Raw genomic sequence first — 20,864 nt, 5'->3', positions numbered from 1 at the left:
TTCTATCCAATGATGCACTCAAGGCCGAAATATGCACTTTCAGCGTGGATACCGCTAATCCCTTGTTGAAACCGTCACATAGAAATTGCAACACATGCGATATATTCGCTTTGGGAAAATGAAACTTGTCCTTGGACCACTTTGCAAAAATTTTCAAATTCTGTAATAGATGGCTGATGAGACTTTTTTCCCAGCTTGAAGAAGTATTTAGATTAATTCAGGCCAGGTTCTTACTCTTCAGTTGTTGCCTCTCAATATCCAAGCTGTCAAACAAAACTTATGAGGTTCTTGACAATTGACAGGACCCTGAGTGAGAAGGTTCACAGACACTGGTAGGAACAAAGGTTCCGCTACTGCCATACTCTCCACCATAGGGAAGTCCTCCTGGGCCAATACGTTAACACAATTATGACCTGGCTTTTCTCTGTCCTGACCTTCCACAATACTCTGTGGATGAGAGAAAACGGAGGGAAGACATAGGCTAGGGAGAAGTCCCACCTCTGGGACAGAGCATCCACTCCACACGACCCCTGTGTTGGGTATCTGGAGAAGAATTAAAGGAAGTTTCTTGTTGACGGACAACGCCATAAGATCTATTTCTGGCTGACTGAAGTGATCTATTATCAACTGGAAAACGGATTCCTTCAGTTCCCATTCTCCTGGCATTAAACTTCTGCGACTCAGGAAATCTGCCACTTGGTTGTCTTCTCCTGGCACATGCAATGCTGATATTGACTGAAGATTTACTTCAGCCCACGTCATGTTTCTTACTTCTTCCACCACCAGCACTTGACTTTGCATCATTCCTTGCCGATTGATATATGAAATGGTTGTAGCGTTGTCTGAAAAGATACGCAAGTAAGACCCTGTGACCTCTTCGCTGAAGAATTTTATTGCTTGCTAGACTGCTCTTAGCTCCCTGTAGTTGGACGAGAAGCCCGTCTCCTGAGATGACCATACTCCTTGACAGGTCCTGCCTAGACCGTGTGCCCCCCAGCCTATGGCACTGGCGTCTGTGGTGATCACCTCATATCTGGGACTCTCCAGCTACAATTTCCTTTCCCTTAGCCATTCGCTTTCCCACCAGGCAAGGGAATGCCTTATTGCGTCTGGAATTCTTATTCTTTGTTCCAGGATGATTTGTCTATTCCTATAGCCTAGGAGGAACCACTGCAACGGCCTCCTCCTCCACCCTGCCCAGGGAATGACGTCTACTGCGAAGGCCATCATGCCTAGCAAGCTCATTGCTTTTCTTAAGGCCACCTGAGTGCTGCCATAAATTAAGGAAATTAGTTGTTGAATTTTTTCGCATCTTTTTTCTGACAACGATATCTAGAAGGACACTATCAGTATTCCTAAAAACTGAATTTCTTGAGAAGGGACGAGCTGACTTTTTTCCCAATTTACCTGCCATCCATGATCTTGAAGGAATTTGATGGTATAATCTCTTGCTGCAATCACCTCATCTTCTGACTGAGCCGCAATCAAGATGTCGTCAAAATACGCCCATATCATGATCTTCTGTTTTTTAGCAATACCACGAGGACCTTGGTAAAAACCCGTGGAGACGAGGTGAGGCTGAATAGCAAACAAGTGAATTGGTAGTGCCCTTTTCCTATGCAGCATAACCTCAGGTACTTTGTCGCTTAGTGCAATGGGAATATGGGCATATTTTAGATCGATTGCTACCAAATAGTCGTTCCTTCGTATCCCCATCAGGATAGACTAGGTCGTTTCCATGTGAAACTTTATTTTTCTTTATACAGTCGTTTAGACTTCTTAAATCGAGTATGGTTCTGAAACCACCAGAGACTTTGTTAATAACGAACAGACGGGAGTAAAAACCTAACTCCTTTTCTGCATCTAGGACTTTTTCGACTGCCCTTGAGTCGACTAGCCCCTGTAAACTTAATTTCAGAGCTTTCCTCTCTATCCTCGAAAGAGGAAGCTTGGAACTTAAACATTTTGCCATCCTTGGCTTTGAAAGAAATTCCGGCCGGTACCCCATGGTAACCACCTCCAGCAGCCATCTGTCCCGAATGGTTTGATCCCAGATCTGAGCAAACTTCAACAGTCTTCCTGCCACTACGACTTGCTCCACGGGATACACACAGTCACTGCTTCTGACCAGATCCGGAATTTTCACCTCTCTTTGTCAGATTGGCAAAAAAACGCCCTGGTTGTACCTGAAGCGTATCTCTCACGAAATGGCCTACCAGGCCTATAGAATCTGGCTTGTCTGAATAACTGTCTGGCAGAATATGCAGGAAACCTTCCCTTTCTGTCCTGTGGCAACCTCACGGACTTGCCTCCTGACATTCTCTGAATCATCTGATCCAGTTTGCTCCCCCCCCCAAAAAAGGCACTTTCATATGGGAGCGTGGCCAGTTTGTTCTTGGAATGGAAATCAGCCGCCCATGACTTCAACCATAGGGCCCTTCTGGCTAGAACACCTGATGTTAGTGATTTAGCTGAAAAGTCAAGCAAATCTAAGGAAGCTTTGCAAATATAGTCCACAACTAGCTGGACCTGGGTCAGATTCTTACTGTTCTGTTCACGCAAAGTTCTATTTTGCATATCTTCTTGCAGTGAGGCGCACCAGATTCTAAGCGCTATAGAAAGAGAGGCTATGGCCAATCCTGACTTCATTGAAAGTGAGGTAGAAATATGTAATCTCTTCAAGGCGTTTTCCATTTTTTTTCCATTGCGTCTTAACGACGCTCCATCCTCTAACAGTATAGTTGTCAGTGCAGTAACCTCAGAAACTGCCACATCAATCTTTGGGATGCTACAACATTTTAAAAAGTCCTCATCCTCAATGGGAAAACAATTTTGTCAACTCTTTTGAATGATCCCACTCTCTTATCCACATTAAGCCATTCTTTTGTTAATATGTCCTTGACTACTTTATGTACAGGAAAACATCTGTCTTTCTTTGATCTATCCTCAAATAAGGCATCAAACTCTGTTTTACCGGCTGCCTGTAATTCAGAGTCTTGTAGAGGTTTTTTTTTTTTTTTTTAAACCATCTCCACCAGTTCTAGATTAAACAAATGCTCATCATCCAGAACTTCACCTGAGTCGGCACTAGAAACACCAGAGCCTTCCTTATCAGAACAAACTTCAACTGATCCACATTCTTCCTTTCTATCCAAACTGGTCTGTGACCTGGACCTTTTAGTACTCAGAAACTCATCTTTGGTGACAAAGTTCTTTTTTATCCAGCTCATCAATTCAGTAATGTGAGATGACACACTAGAGCCTGACTCTCCTTTCTTAAGGCAATCCTGGCACAAAACCTCCTCTCCAACAAACGACTTATCACAAGCTGGACAACTTTTGGCGTTCTTTTTCTTACATGCTTTCTTTTTTGGGTGCTGAAGGCAGACTACAACAAGAAAAAAAGAACTACCATCTATAAACCAGCAAAAAAATGTATATTATAACAGTCCTCAAAGAGGACTTACCTGGGCAGCGGTACACTCTGCTTAGGAAATGCTTCCTCCATACTCTCGGCAGCACAGGATCAGAGTAGCACCTGTTAAACCAGCCAGGCACTTAAATACAGATACTTCCGTTATCTGGAACGCACGCAGCCTGCTCCTGGGACGTAGGCCGAGTGTGCGTGTCCTTCACTTTCGGCGAAAGTCTACTGCGGAAGCGGCTACAAGAACACCAACGCCCACAGTGACCACGCCGGACATGCTGCTGCCGTCTCCCCTTACTCACCCCAGCAGCTCCGGAGCAATCCCTGCCATGGGGATTGTAGAGGAAAATATTTTTTTTGCACAACATATTTATTTGAATTTATATTACAAACGTGAGCGACGGCAGGTTTAGCAGATATTTTGAATATCTCTCACAGAGATGTTGGCACTCAAAGGATTACAATTAAGTTAAGTCTTCAGGTGGTGCTTACCGGCATTTAGTAAATGAGTGAGAGATGCACTTACCATAGAAATGTATCTCTGTTATGTTCCCTATGTGGCATGCACGAACAGTCTCTGCTATATATATATCTTATTAACAGCACAGTTATACACACATTATCAGTATCCTATATAATAGGCTACTGCTGCTCCTCACCTCGGTGAGTGTAATGCAAGTGTTTTGCGTGCCGACAGCCACAAGATGGTGCCTAATGCACAAACTCAAGTGCTGCTCCATTCAGCCATTCTTTGGCGCCAGTGCTGGCAGTTATGTTGTTCGATCATTTTGAAGTGCTGTTAACTAGTTTTTTTCTTCTGTTAACTAGTATGTTAATATTTGATTACAAACAGATTTAATGTGTCCACCTGAAGTTAAAGCTCGAAGATCTTTCATACCAAACGTGTGTGTAAGCTCTTCAAGCAATGCGAGACAAGATTATGATAAAGTAAGCAAAGCCATAACAGCCCACTTACCATGTTCATAAAGCCAGGATTGTTGAGCAGTCCTGCTAAATCAAAGCCTCCAGGAGCAGCCATCTGTAAAATGCAAAACATAACATTATATTTTCCTCATGCGGGATTGAGCCCTTTTACACTAAATCAAAGAGCGAAACGCACCGGACTGGGCATCTCTTTCATTTTCTGTTCTGCAATCTTAAGGTTTGATTTATAGGTATCATTGTCTGGATCCAACTCCAAGGCTCTTTGATAAAAGCCCACAGCTTCAGAATGCTTATTCAAACTTGACAGAGCCAAACTGAAACAACATTAGGGAGAACAAAAGGGAAGTGTCCGTAACCTAGATGCACAGAATAAAGATCTACTGGTTACTTTACAGCTCTTACCCCATTCTACCAAAAGCTTTGCTGTAAGTAGGGTCAATGGAAATAGCCTCTTCACAGTCTCGCACAGCACCGGCATAGTTTCCCAACTTACTGTAAGCTGCCGCCCTAAGCAATACAAAAATGTGACACATTAGCAACGTTGCACAGTTTAAGCTGTCATAGTGTATTTATATAGAGAAAGAAAAATCAGATTGGTATTTGCACTAATATAGCACAAAAACAAGCTGCAATCTTTTAGGAAAGTTTGATTTCTATGTGGACTTAAATATTTACTAACATAAAAGCTATGCTCTTCAGCAGATATAAAAACATTTTCACACTTATTTTGTTTCCACAGTTGTTAGCACATACCTGTTACAGAAATAAACTGCATTTCTTGGGTTCAGCTCCAATGCTTGGGTGTAGTAGGAGACGGCACTCTCAAAGTTCTCTAACTTCATTTGTTCATTGCCTAAACAAACATTGGTCTATCATTACGCCTCCCATGGGAAAACATGTAAGACTGAAAAGTAACCTACTTATCAAGGGTGATAACATAATAATTAGCTATGCATATTTCATTGGTGTAAGTTAGCAGGTAAAACAGTGTCATAAGAAGCAGTTTTATCGCTATACGCCCCTTAAGTTGGGGAAAAGAAAAAGTAATATTACGAGTGCGCTAAGGACCATAAATATACATAAAACTAATTATTACTGTATCAATAAACCTTTAAGTTTTATGTATATTTATAGTTCTTAGTGCACCCATAATACTACTTATTTTATGTATTCCTGTGTTGCATCTTAAGCTCTTCAAAGTAGTGGGTGACACCTTCAGAGCTCCGTGAATATTTATGGTACAACATCCATTGAAATCAATGAGCAGACCTCTTGAGTAAAGGACCAGTTCTATTTAAGGAGAATATAGAATAATACAGAACCGGTTCAGGATTACAATTCTGGCTGCTAACCCCTTAGGGGTCAGTAAAAATATTACATTGCTCCCTTTAATGAGCCTTCCACTGGCATTTACAGTCCAGAAGAGTAATGCAAAATGTTTTATACACTAGTAACTGCAATATAAAGCTCACATTTTACCTTCTGTTTTAAGCCTTTCAGCTTCTGCTGTATCCTCTTCTGATGGAGATTCAAGATCCGTAGTAACTGGTGGTGAATCCTAAAATATCACACCATAACCAGTGTCAGGTTTATCTGAGCATTTAAATAGAACAATTTAAATGTAAGTATTCTTTTTGCACCTGCTGTAGTGGCAATGTCCATTCACATCTGTGCAACTATCATCTTTTGACAATAACCTATGTGGGCATTATCCTTAACAGTAAGCTAAAGCATAAACTCTCTAATAAACACATATACTGCATTGTCAACCAGACGTGTGGCAGGGTAGTCAGGTAACCTTGCAGACACCACAAGGGAACTATTGTTAAATAGGAAAGCATATTTTTATCCACATGACCCATGAAACAGAGCTGTACTTTAAAAACTCACTACCATTAACTTGTTCTCCAAGTTAACCTGCAACCTTTAAATACAAATGTACACAAATTCACAAGAAGTGAATCCAGCTTGGGCTGGTCACGTCCCACTAAAGTCGATAAAGGAGAAAAAAAAGCAAGTAACAAAATAAAACCCTTAAAGCAGTAAGTGTGCAGATGATGCAATGCCCGAAACTCAGTCCTAACCTAGGAGGGACAAATGACTAATACCCTGTTCTCACTGCTAGGCAAACTCCCGGGTCCACATTGGGAAGATTTACACAGCGCTTAGAGGAAACCCTTAGCGGCCTACACTCCCGGGTCTAGCGTGTCGACCTGTTTTTTTTTGTCTTTTCACACTGGTTTTTTTTCAGTGTGAAAGGGTCAACCCGTGTTGAAATTCCCAGGTCTCCAACCCTGTTTTTTACCAGGATTTGAGACCCGGGTATGCAGACACGGGTTGACCCGTTCACACTGAAAAAAAAAAAAAAAAGTGTTAAAAGGCAAATTACCGGGTAGAACTGCTTCACCAGGCAATATTTGCCTTAGCAGTGAGAATGGGGGGCCATCGGTGGAGGCCCCGGCATTAAAATGCTGGGTATTATGCAGTGTGAACACGGCATAAGAACCAACCAAAGCAAAGAGGGTGCAGCTGTGCATGCTAGGCCTTAGACCAGTGGTTCCCAACCCTGGTCCTCAAGTACCCCCAACAGTGCATGTTTTCCAGGTCTCCACACAGAATCACAAGTGACATAATTAGCTCCACCTGTGGATCTTTTAAAATGTGCCTGAATAATCTGTGCACCTGCTGGGTGACCTGGAAAACGTGCTCTGTTGGGGGTACTTGAGGACCAGGGTTGGTAACCACTGCCTTAGACCGTACGTCTGGAGCAAAGAAAGCAGGAGAAGGTGGGAACCAATTTGACATAACTGCGGGAGACGTAGGCATTGTACCGTATGTTCAGAATCTGCATAACCTATGCCTCCAAATAGTCTACTTGTATATTTCCTTCAGGCACGTAGAGAGGACAAACCTAATTTATAGCTGAACCTAACTGTACAGTAATTTAAATAGATTATAATTTCTGTAATACAAAATGTCTCCTGTATTAGCTTAAACGTTTAAACTGCATGAAAACATATTGTAGATCTAGATAATATTGTAAAAACACCATATCTACCTTTAATGTAGCTGCAGCAAATAACTCTGGAAGTGTTTCAGACACGGCCAAGCTTTGATCTTCTGTTGAAACATCAAATGCGGTTTCCAGACACTGAATTGCCACTGTGGGGAACAGATTAAAAATGTATTACAAGTTATATCAACATTACTAATTGACAATTAAGTGTAGATTATATTCTAAATTGTAGAAAAAAAAGTGAATAAAAGAAACAGGATTCATTAAATCGGAAATTTATCGGTAATAAGAAACAGCCACTGTAAGAACAGAAACTGAAGTACTAGTAACTATACCAGTTACTTTTGAGTCTTGAGTGAAAACGTGTCTCCATCTCTATTTGCATCCCCCTATGAGCATTAACCCTCACAGATAAACAAACTAAAGCTTATTGCATTACAGTATTGCTTACCTCTGGGAAACTTCTTTTTTTGAAACCTGATGAGAGTTCCACAAATCTTTTGCACAAATAAATGCAATAAAAGATACAGTACCCAAAGCAATCACATTCAATGATATTTTCGAGCATAGTTTATTTGTTCCTAGAAGAATTTTGTATGACGCTTCATAAGCAAAATTATAAAGAAATGCTTAATCAGTTTTTCTTAAAAGGGCGATTCATTAGCGTTCGCTAAGTAGTGTTCCTTTAAAATGTAGGAGCCAGACAAACCAATAAATCGGGACAGAGCGCCGAAGGCGTGCCCCAAAAATGTACTCATGCCATAATGCCCATTACATATACCACGCCATAATGTCAATTACACACTATACCAAACATTGTGCCTTAATTACATATTATGCCACATAAGTTCCGCTTACCTACATGATCGGTGCTATGAGTTTCATGTTTGATGCCAGGGGTTAACATGCTCATTGCCAATATGGGGTTAATATGCTCTGCCAATATGGGGTTACCATGGTCTGCCAGGGATTAACATGCTCTTCCAGGGGTAAATGTTTGTTGCTATGGGGTTACCATGGTGCATGAGGTGCAGGGTTCCCTAGCAAACTGCCGCACTGAGGGGTGTAGACAAGGGCAGGAGGTATAGAGCTATAAGGCAGGGGAGCGGATTTTATATAGCTTGCCGCCGCACTTACATTTAGCAGGTGACTTCTCACCAACTGCTGGGGACAATGGGCAAGAAAACAGCAGAAGGGTGGCTGGAGCCGCGCTGCTGCTTCCTGCTACTATAGGGCAGGGGAGCAGGTTTCAAATAGCGGGCCACCGCAGACAGTAACTGTGACTTACATTTAGTAGGAACACAGCTGCCGGAGGAAGGCTGGGCTGGAGCTGCGCTGCGCTGCTGCTTCCTGCTACTGAGGACAAAGCTGAACGCATCTCAGCTTTCCGGGGGTAGGCACGGAGGGGGTCCGGATCTCCGAGATATTCTGTGAGGGGGGGGGGGGGGATCATGCTGATATCGGCAGCAAGGGAGCGGATTGAAGTTAGCCGGCCAGAAGAGGATGCAGGAGAGCGGAAGGAGCCGCACATAGAGGAGATCCCTGCATCTCCGTGTGACTATCCGTGGCTATGTGGTTTAGGCAGGAGCTGGGACACACTAACGCTGCCTCCCATTTCCTGAGCAGGCGCCAAGCCACATCTCTCATAGAATGTTGTCACCAGACAGGAAAATCTGCTCGCCGTGGCGCCCTGGCACCCGGGGTTTGTCGAGCCCACGCACCCCCTGCTGCTTCCTCTCAGTACCACGCGAGGGGATCAGTAACGAAAACACATCACCTTGCATGCCTCCGCTAGCAGGAGAAATAATTTGATAGTCACCGACCATCGATGATTTCTCCTGCTTTTGCAAAAAAAGGTCAGTGAAAACTGACTTCTTTACGAGCGATCAGACGAAGACAGGGTGGGAGGCTGACTTCCTGTGACATCAGCCGACCGCCCCGGCAGGCATTGGCCCGTCCATGCACCCATGGGAATGCCCAGCGTTTTCATGGGGATGGCCATGAAATGCTGGGCGAGCTCCGTTTTCACCCTCGTTTGCCCTCCCCACAGTAAGTGGCCCAGCAAGTGTGTGTTCCGGCAAAGTCGTTCACCATTGGGGCAGGGGTCAAATTCGGATCACTGCGAGCGATCCTGGATCGGACTGTAAGTGTACATGTACAAGCAGAACAGGGGTCAGATAAGTATACTTAACCTGCCTCCACTCCAAACAACCACCCCACCCAAGCTTGACCCTAACCCGCACCTAAATGGGATGTGGAATATTAGATAGACAGTGAAATGGTCAACATGAGGTTTTTTATTCAACATTGTTGACAACTGTCGCCGTGGCCCCCCCAATTAGCAGAACACTTTTTGTGAAAATTAAACAAGCCTACCTTTTTCATGTTGACCTTTTGAATGTGTTGATCTATTGCATGCTCAACCTTTTGGGGAAGAACCAGAACAACCCAAGCCTAACTGCCACCCCACATGCTAACCCTAATTCCCCTACCTTCCCAGGGCTGACACAAGCGCTCCCCAAAAACTTATGGTTAGGCATGCAGCGTGGGCATCCACAATGTTGTCGGGTTTCCAGCACCAGCCCCTGGCGGTAGATGGGATGTATGCTGAACGGATCCCTTATTTGGGTTACAAACCCTTTTCAACAATATTTATAAAAGCTTTTTAGTTTATTGGTGTGATTGTTCAAATAAGATGCTAAACTTTTTAAAGTTAAAGCCAATAAATCTGCAGTTTTCAACCACTGTGCCCCAAGTGCTTGTCTGAGGTGCCATCGCCCAGGAGATGCCACTTGCCCAGCTGCCAATATAATCACTGCCAGGCTTGGATACTGAAAGGCAACTGGCTTCGCTGGAACTCATGGCTACATTGCCCCTGAGGTGCAGGCTGGCAAGTAGTACAGTGCCAGCTGGTTTTTATTTGGTGTCATAATGACCCAAATGATTACCGGATGACTTGATTAACCATCAATACTTCATAAAACTTGGCACTGTTGTGAAAAGATATGACTGAACAGCTCTTCCAGAAAGGTCCCACCAGATGATTCGGAGTCAATGGCAACATACGACACCATCCACTCTTCCAGCTGGTCGACTGGATCACAGTGAAAGTCCGAGACCTCACCCCCATGCAGGCCCGAGCCACCATCCTTACCACAATCTGACTTCAATAAAAGCCACCTACAGAGGCCCCTAAACCACCAATAACAGCTGAGGAGCAAGAACGATTTAGAAGGTGCTCAGTTATCAGTTGCAACTTTAGAAAACTCCCAAAAGCACCCAACCAATAAGAGTCAGATGAGGCCACAGACCTGCTGGTCACCAAAATGGAAAGCTGCATAAAATGGAAGAGACTGAAGTTGATGAGCCCAGCAGAAGAAAGAAGACTATGCTTTGCATTTTTGTCTAAGTTCCCGGCTACTAACATCATATAAATAGGTGAGATACTAGCTGCGTCGAAGGGGAGGTTGGAGATAGGATGTTTTTTAACTTTGGTTATTGATTTTCAAAATGAATACCTGCAAATCTAGTGTTCATTCTAGCACCCTGCATCTTCCACAAACCTGTGCAGTTCCCCTCTTCCATGTCTGAGGTGTTGCTCTCTGCTGTGGTGCTTCTAGCACATGTCTTGCCTGCATATCAGTGCTGAAATATAGACCACATTGTGCTAAAAGCACCACAGCAGAGAGTGATAACTCAGGCCGAGAACTACTGCAAGGGATTGGAAAACTAAAATCAATACAGTAATTGAAATGGAAAACAGGATGGACACATTGGTGTTGATTCAATACGGTGCACAGTAAACAGAGCCGGAAGCGAGCTCCCGAAGCTATTCTAATTAGTGCACTGCTAAATTGGAGAATGTCGGTACACACAGATGTTTAGTTGTGAGTACCAGCATTTTCAGACTTGAGTGCCTGCGGCAAAGTTTTTGTGCTGCGCTAGGACTTAAAACAGCATTGCCACCCTAATTATGTCGGATTTCTGCTCGCACCCCAAGTTTGTGGCACACTGATAAGAATAGCTGAAGAAGCTCTCTCCCGGTGTATTTCACTGTGCACCGTATTGAATCGACACCAAAGAAAGGTATATCATCGTGCCTCATAAAACATTAGCTTCCAAAATATTGTATACTAGAGTACACAAATACATTATCATGTTGTCATATACAGAAAACACAATTTATAAAAGAACCAACCACAAATGACAAGATAGGAATTTTATGAAGGACTTAAGGCAGGTGTTTCCAAACTGTGCGCTGCGGCTCCCTGGGGTTCCGCAGCACTGTAACAGGGGTGCCCTGGCCAGTGCACACAGAGGCAGTATCCACAGTGCTAGCAGGGAGTGAGCGGTGCGCAGGGAGGGGGCATTGGGAGCAGAGGCAGGTGGAGGCAAGGGGAGAGGAGGAGGGATGAGGACTCAGAGGGGGCTTACAGCACATTGGAGGTCCGGTATCAGGAATTACACTCACGTGCTATGCTGCAGCTTGACGCTGTGTGCTCTGGGGCAGGAGGCTGATCGGTAGGCCGGGGCTGGAAGCTGGGACCTGCCCTCAGCCCTTGTGACTGCACCAGGCCAAGACTGAAGGCCAGCTACTACCTGCAATAATCTGGCCACCTGCCAGATCACCATCCCCGGCCTCTCATGCTGGGAGCAGCCTCTCCCCTCCCACTGGGCTGCCGGGTACAAGGGACAGTGGGGTCTCCTTACACACATAATGCCCCTGTAGAATTACTCAGTGCTTGCGGAGAGGGGGGAAATCATTCATTTGTGAGTGATTTTCCCCCTGTGCGCACAGCCGTGCACTGTGGCGGGGGTGGGGGATTGAGCTCAGCAGGGCGGCATTTACCTGCTGCAGGTCTGAATCTGGCTTTTGGTGCAGGACCTTGACAAAAAGCATTTTTTTGAAGGGTCCAGGTGACATGGGTGCCTTGAAAAAGTCATGGAGACCCAAAGGATGCCTCTGACTGAAAAAGTTTGGGAACCACTGGCTTAAGGGAAAAGGTTTAAATCACTGATCTCATTAAGCAATTTGCACACCAAAATGTATACTATAGCATACCTTCAAGACTCTCTTGGGCATCAGAGGAAAGTCCACCATTGTGTAGCTGGTCTTGTAAATACTGGATTATAGAATAAGCCAAACGCTTCTTTTCTGCCATTATATATGTAAATGCCTAAAGTCACAAGAGCAGTTTCTGCAAAACACATAAAAGACGTTTGTCACAAGTCACTCTCTGCAAACAGTTGAGGAACGCACCAGCTCCACAACCTGACTCAAGCATACACCTACCACACGCACCAGTCACTTTCTTCCAAAACCCCTCTATACATTGCAGTCATTATTTACAAAAACGTGGACATGGAGGGCCTGATTCTGTGTCAGGAGCAGTTCCGTAAGCTGCTGCAATAAGCAAATTTTGGCAAACTGTGTAAAAATAAACACTTTGTGTAAATTTGGGGGATTCTGGGAAGGACGCAACTCAGGCAACGTGAAATAGGAGCTTCTGAGCATCAACTAGGTGGGTGCACGAAAAAAACAGTTGTATGGAAATGTCATGGACACGTAGCCAGAGTTACACCACATTCTGAGTGGGGTGCATGTCCATGGGGTGCCTTTTTCCATACTGATCTCTTGCACCGACCCAACATGAATTAAAGTGGTGATACTAAGGCATCTATTAATAACTATCCTTATTACCAGCACCATAGTTAAACAAATATGCCATGGTATTTAAAATTACTTAACTCTCCGCTCTATTGCGGACAGCCTACCACTGCCAGCGATTGGCTGCTGTCTAGTGCAGAATGGCTAGTGTGCACATGACACGGTCACCCAGTGGGAACCCGCTAATGTCTGGGAGACTTAGCTGAAAACAGAAAGGCTGCTGCTAGGTCCCCACTGCTGGCAAAGGGGAATATATTGCTATCACCATCTACAGATGGTGTCACTGGTAGAGGGGCAAACATATGTGTGCCAAGCTTACCGCTGTTTCTTACATAGGAAAGGGGGATGCATCACTGGAGCAAACCTGCTCTGCTAGCAGATGGGAAACAGTGCAGCAGTGTGTACAGCAGCAACATACAGCCATATCCTACACAGCTGTGTGCCACCCAGGTGCATGACTGACATACCAATGCAAATGTGAAAAAAAAGGATGGACACACATTTAGCGCTAAGACCCTAGCAACACAACAATGTAATGATGGTAGTTAAAACTCTCCTTAGGTTATGAGCGATTTTACGTAAGCTGCACCATGTTCTCACCGACATACTTTCCGCAACCCGACCTTATGTACTCTCCTAACGGGGTCACAAAACTCATGCGGTACACACCTAGGGTCAGAACAAGGGGTACACCCGCACAGAACACGTACTGGACGTGAGGGACGCGCCCCGGGTCACCCTGCCTACCCTGTACATGAGGAAAGGGGTCACCGGTGTCAGGAAGAGCGGGGTGTCCGGCAGGTAGGTGCCCCTCCGGGACCCCAACACGAGCGTCGCTCCCGCTGTGAGCGGCAAGTGATGGGCTCCAACTCGCACAGCACGCGAATCCCCCACTACCACCACCCGTGTTCCCAGCGGCGGCCCCGCTCACCGGACACTGCGCACATGCGACCGCTCTCTCACTGGCAGCCGGAAGCGGAATCATCAGCTGCTCAGCGCTGCTCCTGGGGACGGCGCCGGAGGTGACGTGTCCCAGCCGATAAGATGTCCGGGTGCTACTGCCGGCTATAACATGTCCTACACACCGCTGCCATGCTTTGCTTGCTCACAGCGCCACATACATAACATACATATCATATATATATATACATACATACATAGTTTTTGAAACAAAGACATATGACAGCCCACTAGGATTTGGCATCTACCATGACAGCGCTGATCCCTCCGCTCCTCCCTCCGAGTCCCAACTCACATGACACCTGTCTCCTCCTCCCAGCACCCACACTGCACTGCGCGTCCCGGTACCGGCAGCAGCAGCAGTAGTACAGGATCCCGTGCACATGGCACCCACAGGTAGGCGCCGCGCATAGTAGTGCACGTGTGTAATGTGATGTGGGCTGTCCTGTGGGTGGGGAGAAGCTGCCTGGAATAGTTCTATCCCTGTGTGATGCTCCCCTGTCACTGTGTCCTCACATCATCAGTGCCACTGCCACCTCCCTGCAACTCTCACGGTAACGCTCCTTTCGCCCCATGCTCTATATTGTAATGTGCAGTGCAACAGCCGGTGCATGCAGGCTGTACTCCGCATCTTACATTACTATAACGTAACATATGCAGCTGCTCCTCCTTCCTGCCCTCTGATCTCTATCTGTTTCTTACCCCCCATACTTTATAACATTCCCTTTATCCTCCCACAGGACATACCATGGAGCAGCAGCTCAAAAACGAAGAAAACCGTCTCCGATGGGATTTGACTCCAGAACAAATCCGGTTAATGACACCTGAGTTGATTGAGAAGACCAAGGCAGTGTATGACTTGGTGGGATGCTTGGACCTAGACTGTGTCACCTACACCAACACACTAAAAGCATTGGCTGATGTGGAAGTAGAGTATACCGGTAAGCTTGTATCATTCTTATGAATTCATATTTTTTATTGATTCCCACATATCATTGTTACTTGTTTCCAAGAAGAAAATAACTTAATAGGAACATACAGTATTTGCTGCCTTAAATTCTAAGCTGCCCATACACGCTGCTAAGCGTGCTGAGCCGATGTGTGCTTTGAGGTGGGCGCTCCCGCGCACCTCATCGCACAGTACAAAAAGTATGTGCTTGCACATACTTTTTGTACTTAGGTTTCATCAAATTGCATCGCATTGCATGCACATGCAATGCAATGTGATCCCTGCTATTGCAGCCCACAACACACGCCCGCATTGGGACGTGTATGGGCTGCTTTAAGCTGCCCATACACGGCCCGATACGGGCGTGCGTTGTGGGCTTAAATAGCACAGATCACATTACATGGCATTGCATGTGCATGCGTTGTGCATGCAATGTGATGAGAACTAAGTACAAAAAGTATGTGCAAGCACATTTTGTACTGTGCGATGAGGTGCCGCGGGAGCGCGCACCTCAAAGCAAGGAACGCACAGCCCGGCATCGGGCCGTGTGTGGGCTGCTTTAGTCCTCAAATACAGACATTTTTAACATCCTTCATTTCTCCAATCCTCCAACGGATCGGTGCTTCCAACAGGTCGGCTGAGTATTGCCCCCCCTGTTGATGTATGGGCACTATAACTATAACTCCTATCTTTGTTCTTGCTGTTATTTGATTCATCCAGAAATGTTTATATTGTGTAGTTTCAATATTACATTACACAGTGTGGTGGTATGCATTGTGTGTATGCACAAACTCCCCCTACCCGTTGGCTACACGAGACCACTGGTGGGTGTGATTTGAGCATGGTACAATGAGCGGCATACATATCGTAGCACCACTTTTAAAACACCACTGTACAAAGTAGCAATAAATGAGGAAATATCTGTACATGTCTTTTTTGCATATTTGGGGGTTAATAAATTGCAAGTTAGGTCCTGCAAGCCGAAGGAATCAAACTTGCACTGTGAATTACATTTGCATTTCTTTGTGCGCACTCCCAGCAGGTGAAATGGTATGAATAAACAATTACAGTATGTTTATATATATATATATATATATATATATATATATATATATATATATATATATATATATATATATATATAGTTTTTTTTGTAAACAAGTTTTAGTATTTTTTTTTTTTTTTTTGACTGTACATAAACAAAGGCAAAATACTTAGGGCAAACACTGTATCACACAACAAAACTGTACAAATAGAAGATAGAGTGCAGATTTTTCCACCTTTTTTTTTTTAGGTGGAATTTTGATTAGACCTATACAATTAAAAAGTGCTGATTTTTCGCCTAAGTTGCATGGGGAAAAACATGTAGATCAGGTGAAATTACTGGCATTTCACCTGGTTTTTATTCACTTTTCACCTGTGCCTTTTTTGCCAAAAAACTGAATGAAAAAGCACATGCCAAAACGACCGCAGTTGAATATACAGGCATTGAAATAGTCAATTTTTTTGTTTTAGCCCCATTTTTTTTCCTTGGCAATTTGAATATTCCCCCAAAGAAACCCATAAGACCATGATGCTTAGCAGGTAGCTCATGTGACCAAGCTAAAGACCCAACGGATAGCCAGTAGAGGTCAAGGACAATGATACAAATGTCAGACAGTGCAGAACCCCTGGTACACTCCACCTAATAAATAATCATGCACTTGAAGCTATTCAAATAGTATATTTAGCCATATCAGTTTTCAGGTTAATTTCTCTAGAAAACTCATTAATGGGTTAAATGAGGAGGGATAGGTACGTGGAGGGGTTTTTCAATTTGAAGGTAAAAATGTGTTCCAACATTTTACAAAACTTGTCTTATAAAAACTGAAATTACAATGCATGTATATTTCTATACTCCAAATTGCTGGAAAGACGTTAATTTGATGAAAAATACTTTGCTGTTATAATTTTTCATTGATTAAAAAAGGTGCAAAAATAATCAATGTCACCTTTTAAAAAGGAACCAGGCTTTTCCTTATGTTCATAAACCACCTGCTGTATGGTCTTGCTAACTCAGATATACATTTTTGGGGTCCCAGATGGTTTCTTAACTTTTTTTGTGCATTTCTCCAAGGTCACATTTTATAGAAAAGTTGCTCACCCCTGTTACATCTAACGCAAATTGTTTTTTCTAATTGAAGCTATATTCAACAGTATGAGCGTTTTATAGACAAACTCTTTCAATCAACTAAACCCATGCAAACTAGTGATTTTGCTGCATTTTGGGTACTGAAGTGCCCGACTAGATGGAGTTCTGCCTGCATCTCAAGAGGCTGTAGGCCAGTGGTGTAAAACCCATGGCCCTCCAGCTGTTGTGGCACTACATGTCCCAGCAGGCCCTGCTACAGTTTTCGCAATCCATTATATAAAGCCTGTTCCAGGGCATGCTGGGATGTGTAGTTCCACAACAGCTGGAGGGCCATGAGTTTGACACCACTGCTGTAGGCAAATAACTGCAATAAGAACGTAATAGGCGCACATTGCATTCACAATATACCCACCGAAAGTACTGCTTACTTTTACATCTAACTATGACTGAGGTCCTGTATGTGCTGCATTTGGTGGAAATAAAGTCTGGAGACCATTCACAATTGTATAGCTTGTGATAAACGTAATCCTAAAACCATCTCTATTACTGGAAAGTTTTAATGTGGGCTCCATTTATTGAATAATGGTTAATGTTTCCTTAAAGACTATGCGGTACTTGTTTCCTAGCATGGCCACAACGATCATGATCGTGGACATCGTGAGGAAAAATGCCCGCGATTTCCCCATAGGGAACAATGTTAAATGCATCAATTTACCAGCGATGCCTCCGATTTCCCATAGGAATCAATGTTAAATGGCTCAATTTACCCAAATCATCATAGGGAACACTGGTAAATGGGCCAGAAACCCAAAAAACACAGCTGAACAGTGAAATGTCCCCCCAAAAGTAGTTTACGCCACCCCACGATCAACGCGAACCCGAAGCGTGGCAAGCGCAGCGGTACGCGTCCTCCGACCTTTTCATACCCCCACTATCCTCGTCGGCGTGGAGCTGAGAATAGAATAGTGTGGCGAGCGCAGCGAGCCACCGAGCCCGTGGCGAGCGCAGCGGATACCTGTGAAGCCCGCGAAGGGACGCGTTTACCTGTGAAGGTATCCGCGTCCCCTCGCGGGGCTAGCCACGCTTCGGGCTCGCTGCGCTCGCCACACTATTCTATTCTCAACTCCACACCGACGTGGATAGTGGGGGTATGAAAAGGTCGGAGGACGCGTACCGCTGCGCTCGCCACGCTTCGGGTTCGCGTTGATCATGGGGTGGCGTCAACTACTTTTGGGGGGACATTTCACTGTTCAGGGGTGTTTTTTGGGTTTTCTGGCCCATTTACCATTGTTCCCTATGATGATTTGGGTCAATTGAGCCATTTAACATTGATTCCTATGGGAAATCGGGGGCATCGCGAGTAAATTGAGGCATTTAACATTGTTCCCTATGGGGAAATGGAGGGCATCGCGTCTGGACCATTTAAGCCTTTTTTAGCCGCATACGACGCGACCGACGCGATATTGACTTTTTTCAATGGGAAAATCGGGGGCATTGCGTTGGTCACGTCGCAGACCACTAAAAATGACACCCGATGCCCGCGATTGTGGCCGTGCTAGGAAACAAGTACCGACTATGCAAATTACCTCTTTAATGGAGGTGAAATACATTTGAATTAAACTGAAATGGCATAGATCTGTAAAATAGTATTTATCGCACTGTGAAGAGCTGTATATTGTAGTATTTCATGTGCCATGGTTAAATATTTACTGTGATGTGTTCATGTCCATTACACATTATTCCTTATTCTACTGTTGTTATGCTGAAAATGGTGTGTGTGTGTATATATAATTTTTTTTTAATTTTGTTTGTATTTTTGCCCCCTCCATACTCCTAAAAGTGTTCTAATAAGAGAACCATAAGCTCAGCATTTGTATAGACCATTGGCTGCTCATTGAACACTATTGTAACTACGGGAAATTTCCAGCATTCTATCACTGCTAAAAGGATTAATGTGGGATCCATAGCGTAATGGCTCCTATTCTCTATTTTTGTCATGTGTACAATTGCTGTCCTGGTTTTGCACTGTGTCCTTACTTCACCTATAAAATACAACTCTGTTTACTGTTCTAGTTCAGAGGAACATGCTGGATTTCCCTCAGCACGTGTCTTCCAATAAGGATGTCCGTACAGCAAGTACAGAGGCTGATAAGATTTTGTCCGAGTTTGATGTAGAGAAAAGTATGCGGGAAGATGTGTATAGAAGACTTGAACACTTGCAGGTTAGAATCAGATCCATGGTGGTGTATATCCATGAATCAGTTATTTGCATTTCACCTGTCTCCGGATAGTTGAAGTAGTGAATAGCATTACTTTTTCACAGCGATGTGGTTAATTCCTGACCGAGGCACTTTCTGTTTGGAGATTTTATGTACTCTCCATGTTTGCATGGCTCTGCTCCACACTCCATAAACATACTGGTAGATTAAATGGCTTCTAACTAAATAAATAAATGGGGGAAAAAAAAACCTACATGTGTGTCCATGTGAACATAGATTAAAGCACCACTGGGGGCAAGGGCTAAAGTGAATGACTACTGTGTGCGCAATTCAAACTAGTTATTAAAAAGTTAAAAGTGACCATTTCATTTTCTGCTTAAAGCTGGGTACATACTGAGTGATAGTTAAGGTTATAAACAATATTGTTAACGATATATAGTGCAAATTGCTTAGTGTGTACCCACTATATCGTATAAATGTGCGCAACCCCATCCCACCTTTTCTTCTGTACATGCAGCTCAATCTAACAAGACCATTTTGCCAAAGACTGTATGTACGGAGTGGGGGGGGGGGGGGGGGGGTGTTTGATGTCACTGTGAAAAGTAACGGTCAGTGTGTTTGCGCTATATCGTTCTCCCATAGCACCACAATGTAGTTGACAATATTGGTGATGCCGGGGTTCACTAATGCCCTGTGCACACTAGGTTCCCTGCTGTGGGGACAGATGGTGGTGTGGGTTAACGATGCACTCCCTCATCTGTACATGACTGCACATTGTCCGCCATTACAGAAGTGCCAAAATGAGTTATATTGCTCATTATATCACCTAGTGCAGGCATGGACAACCTGTGGCTCTACACATGTTGTGAAACTACACTTCACAATGTGCCTTGCCACAGTTTAAGCATCTCCTTATAGCAAAACTGTGGCAAGGCATGTTGGGACTTGTAGTTTCACAACAGTTTGAGAGCCAGAGGTTGGCCAGGTCTGACCTAGTGTCTATAGGGTTTAAGTGTGTTCCCAGTTTAAAGGATATACAGTCCTTCATTGTCATTGAAAGTTCACTAAACAATTTAAGGGTATTGTTAAATGGTTAATTTACTACAGAGCTCTAAAATGAGTGGTAATTAGTGGGTGTTGCCGTGAGTCCTATTACCCGCAGGTGATGTAGGGTGGGGCAATACCAATGAGATCATAGGTAAAACTGGTAAAAAGACATGGACAGTATACATGCCTGAGGCAGGGTTCCTCCCAGGTAAGACATGACTGATAGTGGAGAAGAATAGCTTGCAATTGGCTATATAGTTTGCAAATCTAAATGTGTGGGTGAGTGAATGTTATTAGTTGCTGTATGTAGCTTCAGTAGTTCTAATATCCTAAAAATAACATTTTGTTCAAAACACTCTGAATAACTTTTTTTTATTAGTTCATCTATAAGGCTGAATTCTTTATTAGCATAATTGTGGGATTAAAATAGTTAAGGCTTCTGGGAAAGTGTAAAATTTTGTATATTCAATTTATAAATCTGTCCATTAAAAGGTTGTATTCA

At 44.0% G+C, this 20,864-nt stretch overlaps 2 protein-coding genes across 8 annotated transcripts in view; one reads left to right on the top strand and one right to left on the bottom strand.

Annotated features, from left to right (window-relative positions):
* SGTA (small glutamine rich tetratricopeptide repeat co-chaperone alpha) overlaps positions 1 to 14,458 on the bottom strand; it is a 32,485-nt gene extending 18,027 nt beyond the window's left edge. Inside the window, exons 1-8 of one of the 6 annotated variants that reach the window (XM_083183152.1) lie at positions 14,312 to 14,458; positions 12,451 to 12,586; positions 7,431 to 7,534; positions 5,852 to 5,930; positions 5,126 to 5,225; positions 4,775 to 4,879; positions 4,548 to 4,686; positions 4,404 to 4,466 (exon numbers count right to left, since the gene is read on the bottom strand). In XM_083183152.1, the coding sequence (XP_083039278.1) occupies positions 4,404 to 4,466; positions 4,548 to 4,686; positions 4,775 to 4,879; positions 5,126 to 5,225; positions 5,852 to 5,930; positions 7,431 to 7,534; positions 12,451 to 12,550 (690 nt within the window). In that variant the 5' untranslated portion in view covers positions 12,551 to 12,586; positions 14,312 to 14,458. The other 5 variants (XM_083183178.1, XM_083183168.1, XM_083183143.1 and 2 more) reach the window with 5 other exon arrangements.
* Positions 14,119 to 20,864, top strand: part of THOP1 (thimet oligopeptidase 1) — a 28,547-nt gene continuing 21,801 nt past the window's right edge. Inside the window, exons 1-3 of one of the 2 annotated variants that reach the window (XM_083183131.1) lie at positions 14,119 to 14,412; positions 14,757 to 14,957; positions 19,170 to 19,318. In XM_083183131.1, coding sequence (XP_083039257.1) covers positions 14,400 to 14,412; positions 14,757 to 14,957; positions 19,170 to 19,318 — 363 coding nt within the window. In that variant the 5' untranslated portion in view covers positions 14,119 to 14,399. Of the gene's footprint in view, positions 14,413 to 14,433; positions 14,571 to 14,756; positions 14,958 to 19,169; positions 19,319 to 20,864 lie in introns of those variants that run through there. The other variant, XM_083183123.1, reaches the window with a different exon arrangement.

Source organism: Crinia signifera, chromosome 1 (assembly GCF_055691185.1).
Source record: "Crinia signifera chromosome 1, ASM5569118v1, whole genome shotgun sequence".
Lineage (NCBI taxonomy): Eukaryota > Metazoa > Chordata > Amphibia > Anura > Myobatrachidae > Crinia > Crinia signifera.
The sequence above is the reverse complement of the archived record's forward strand: the minus strand, read 5'-3'. Positions and strand labels throughout refer to the sequence as shown.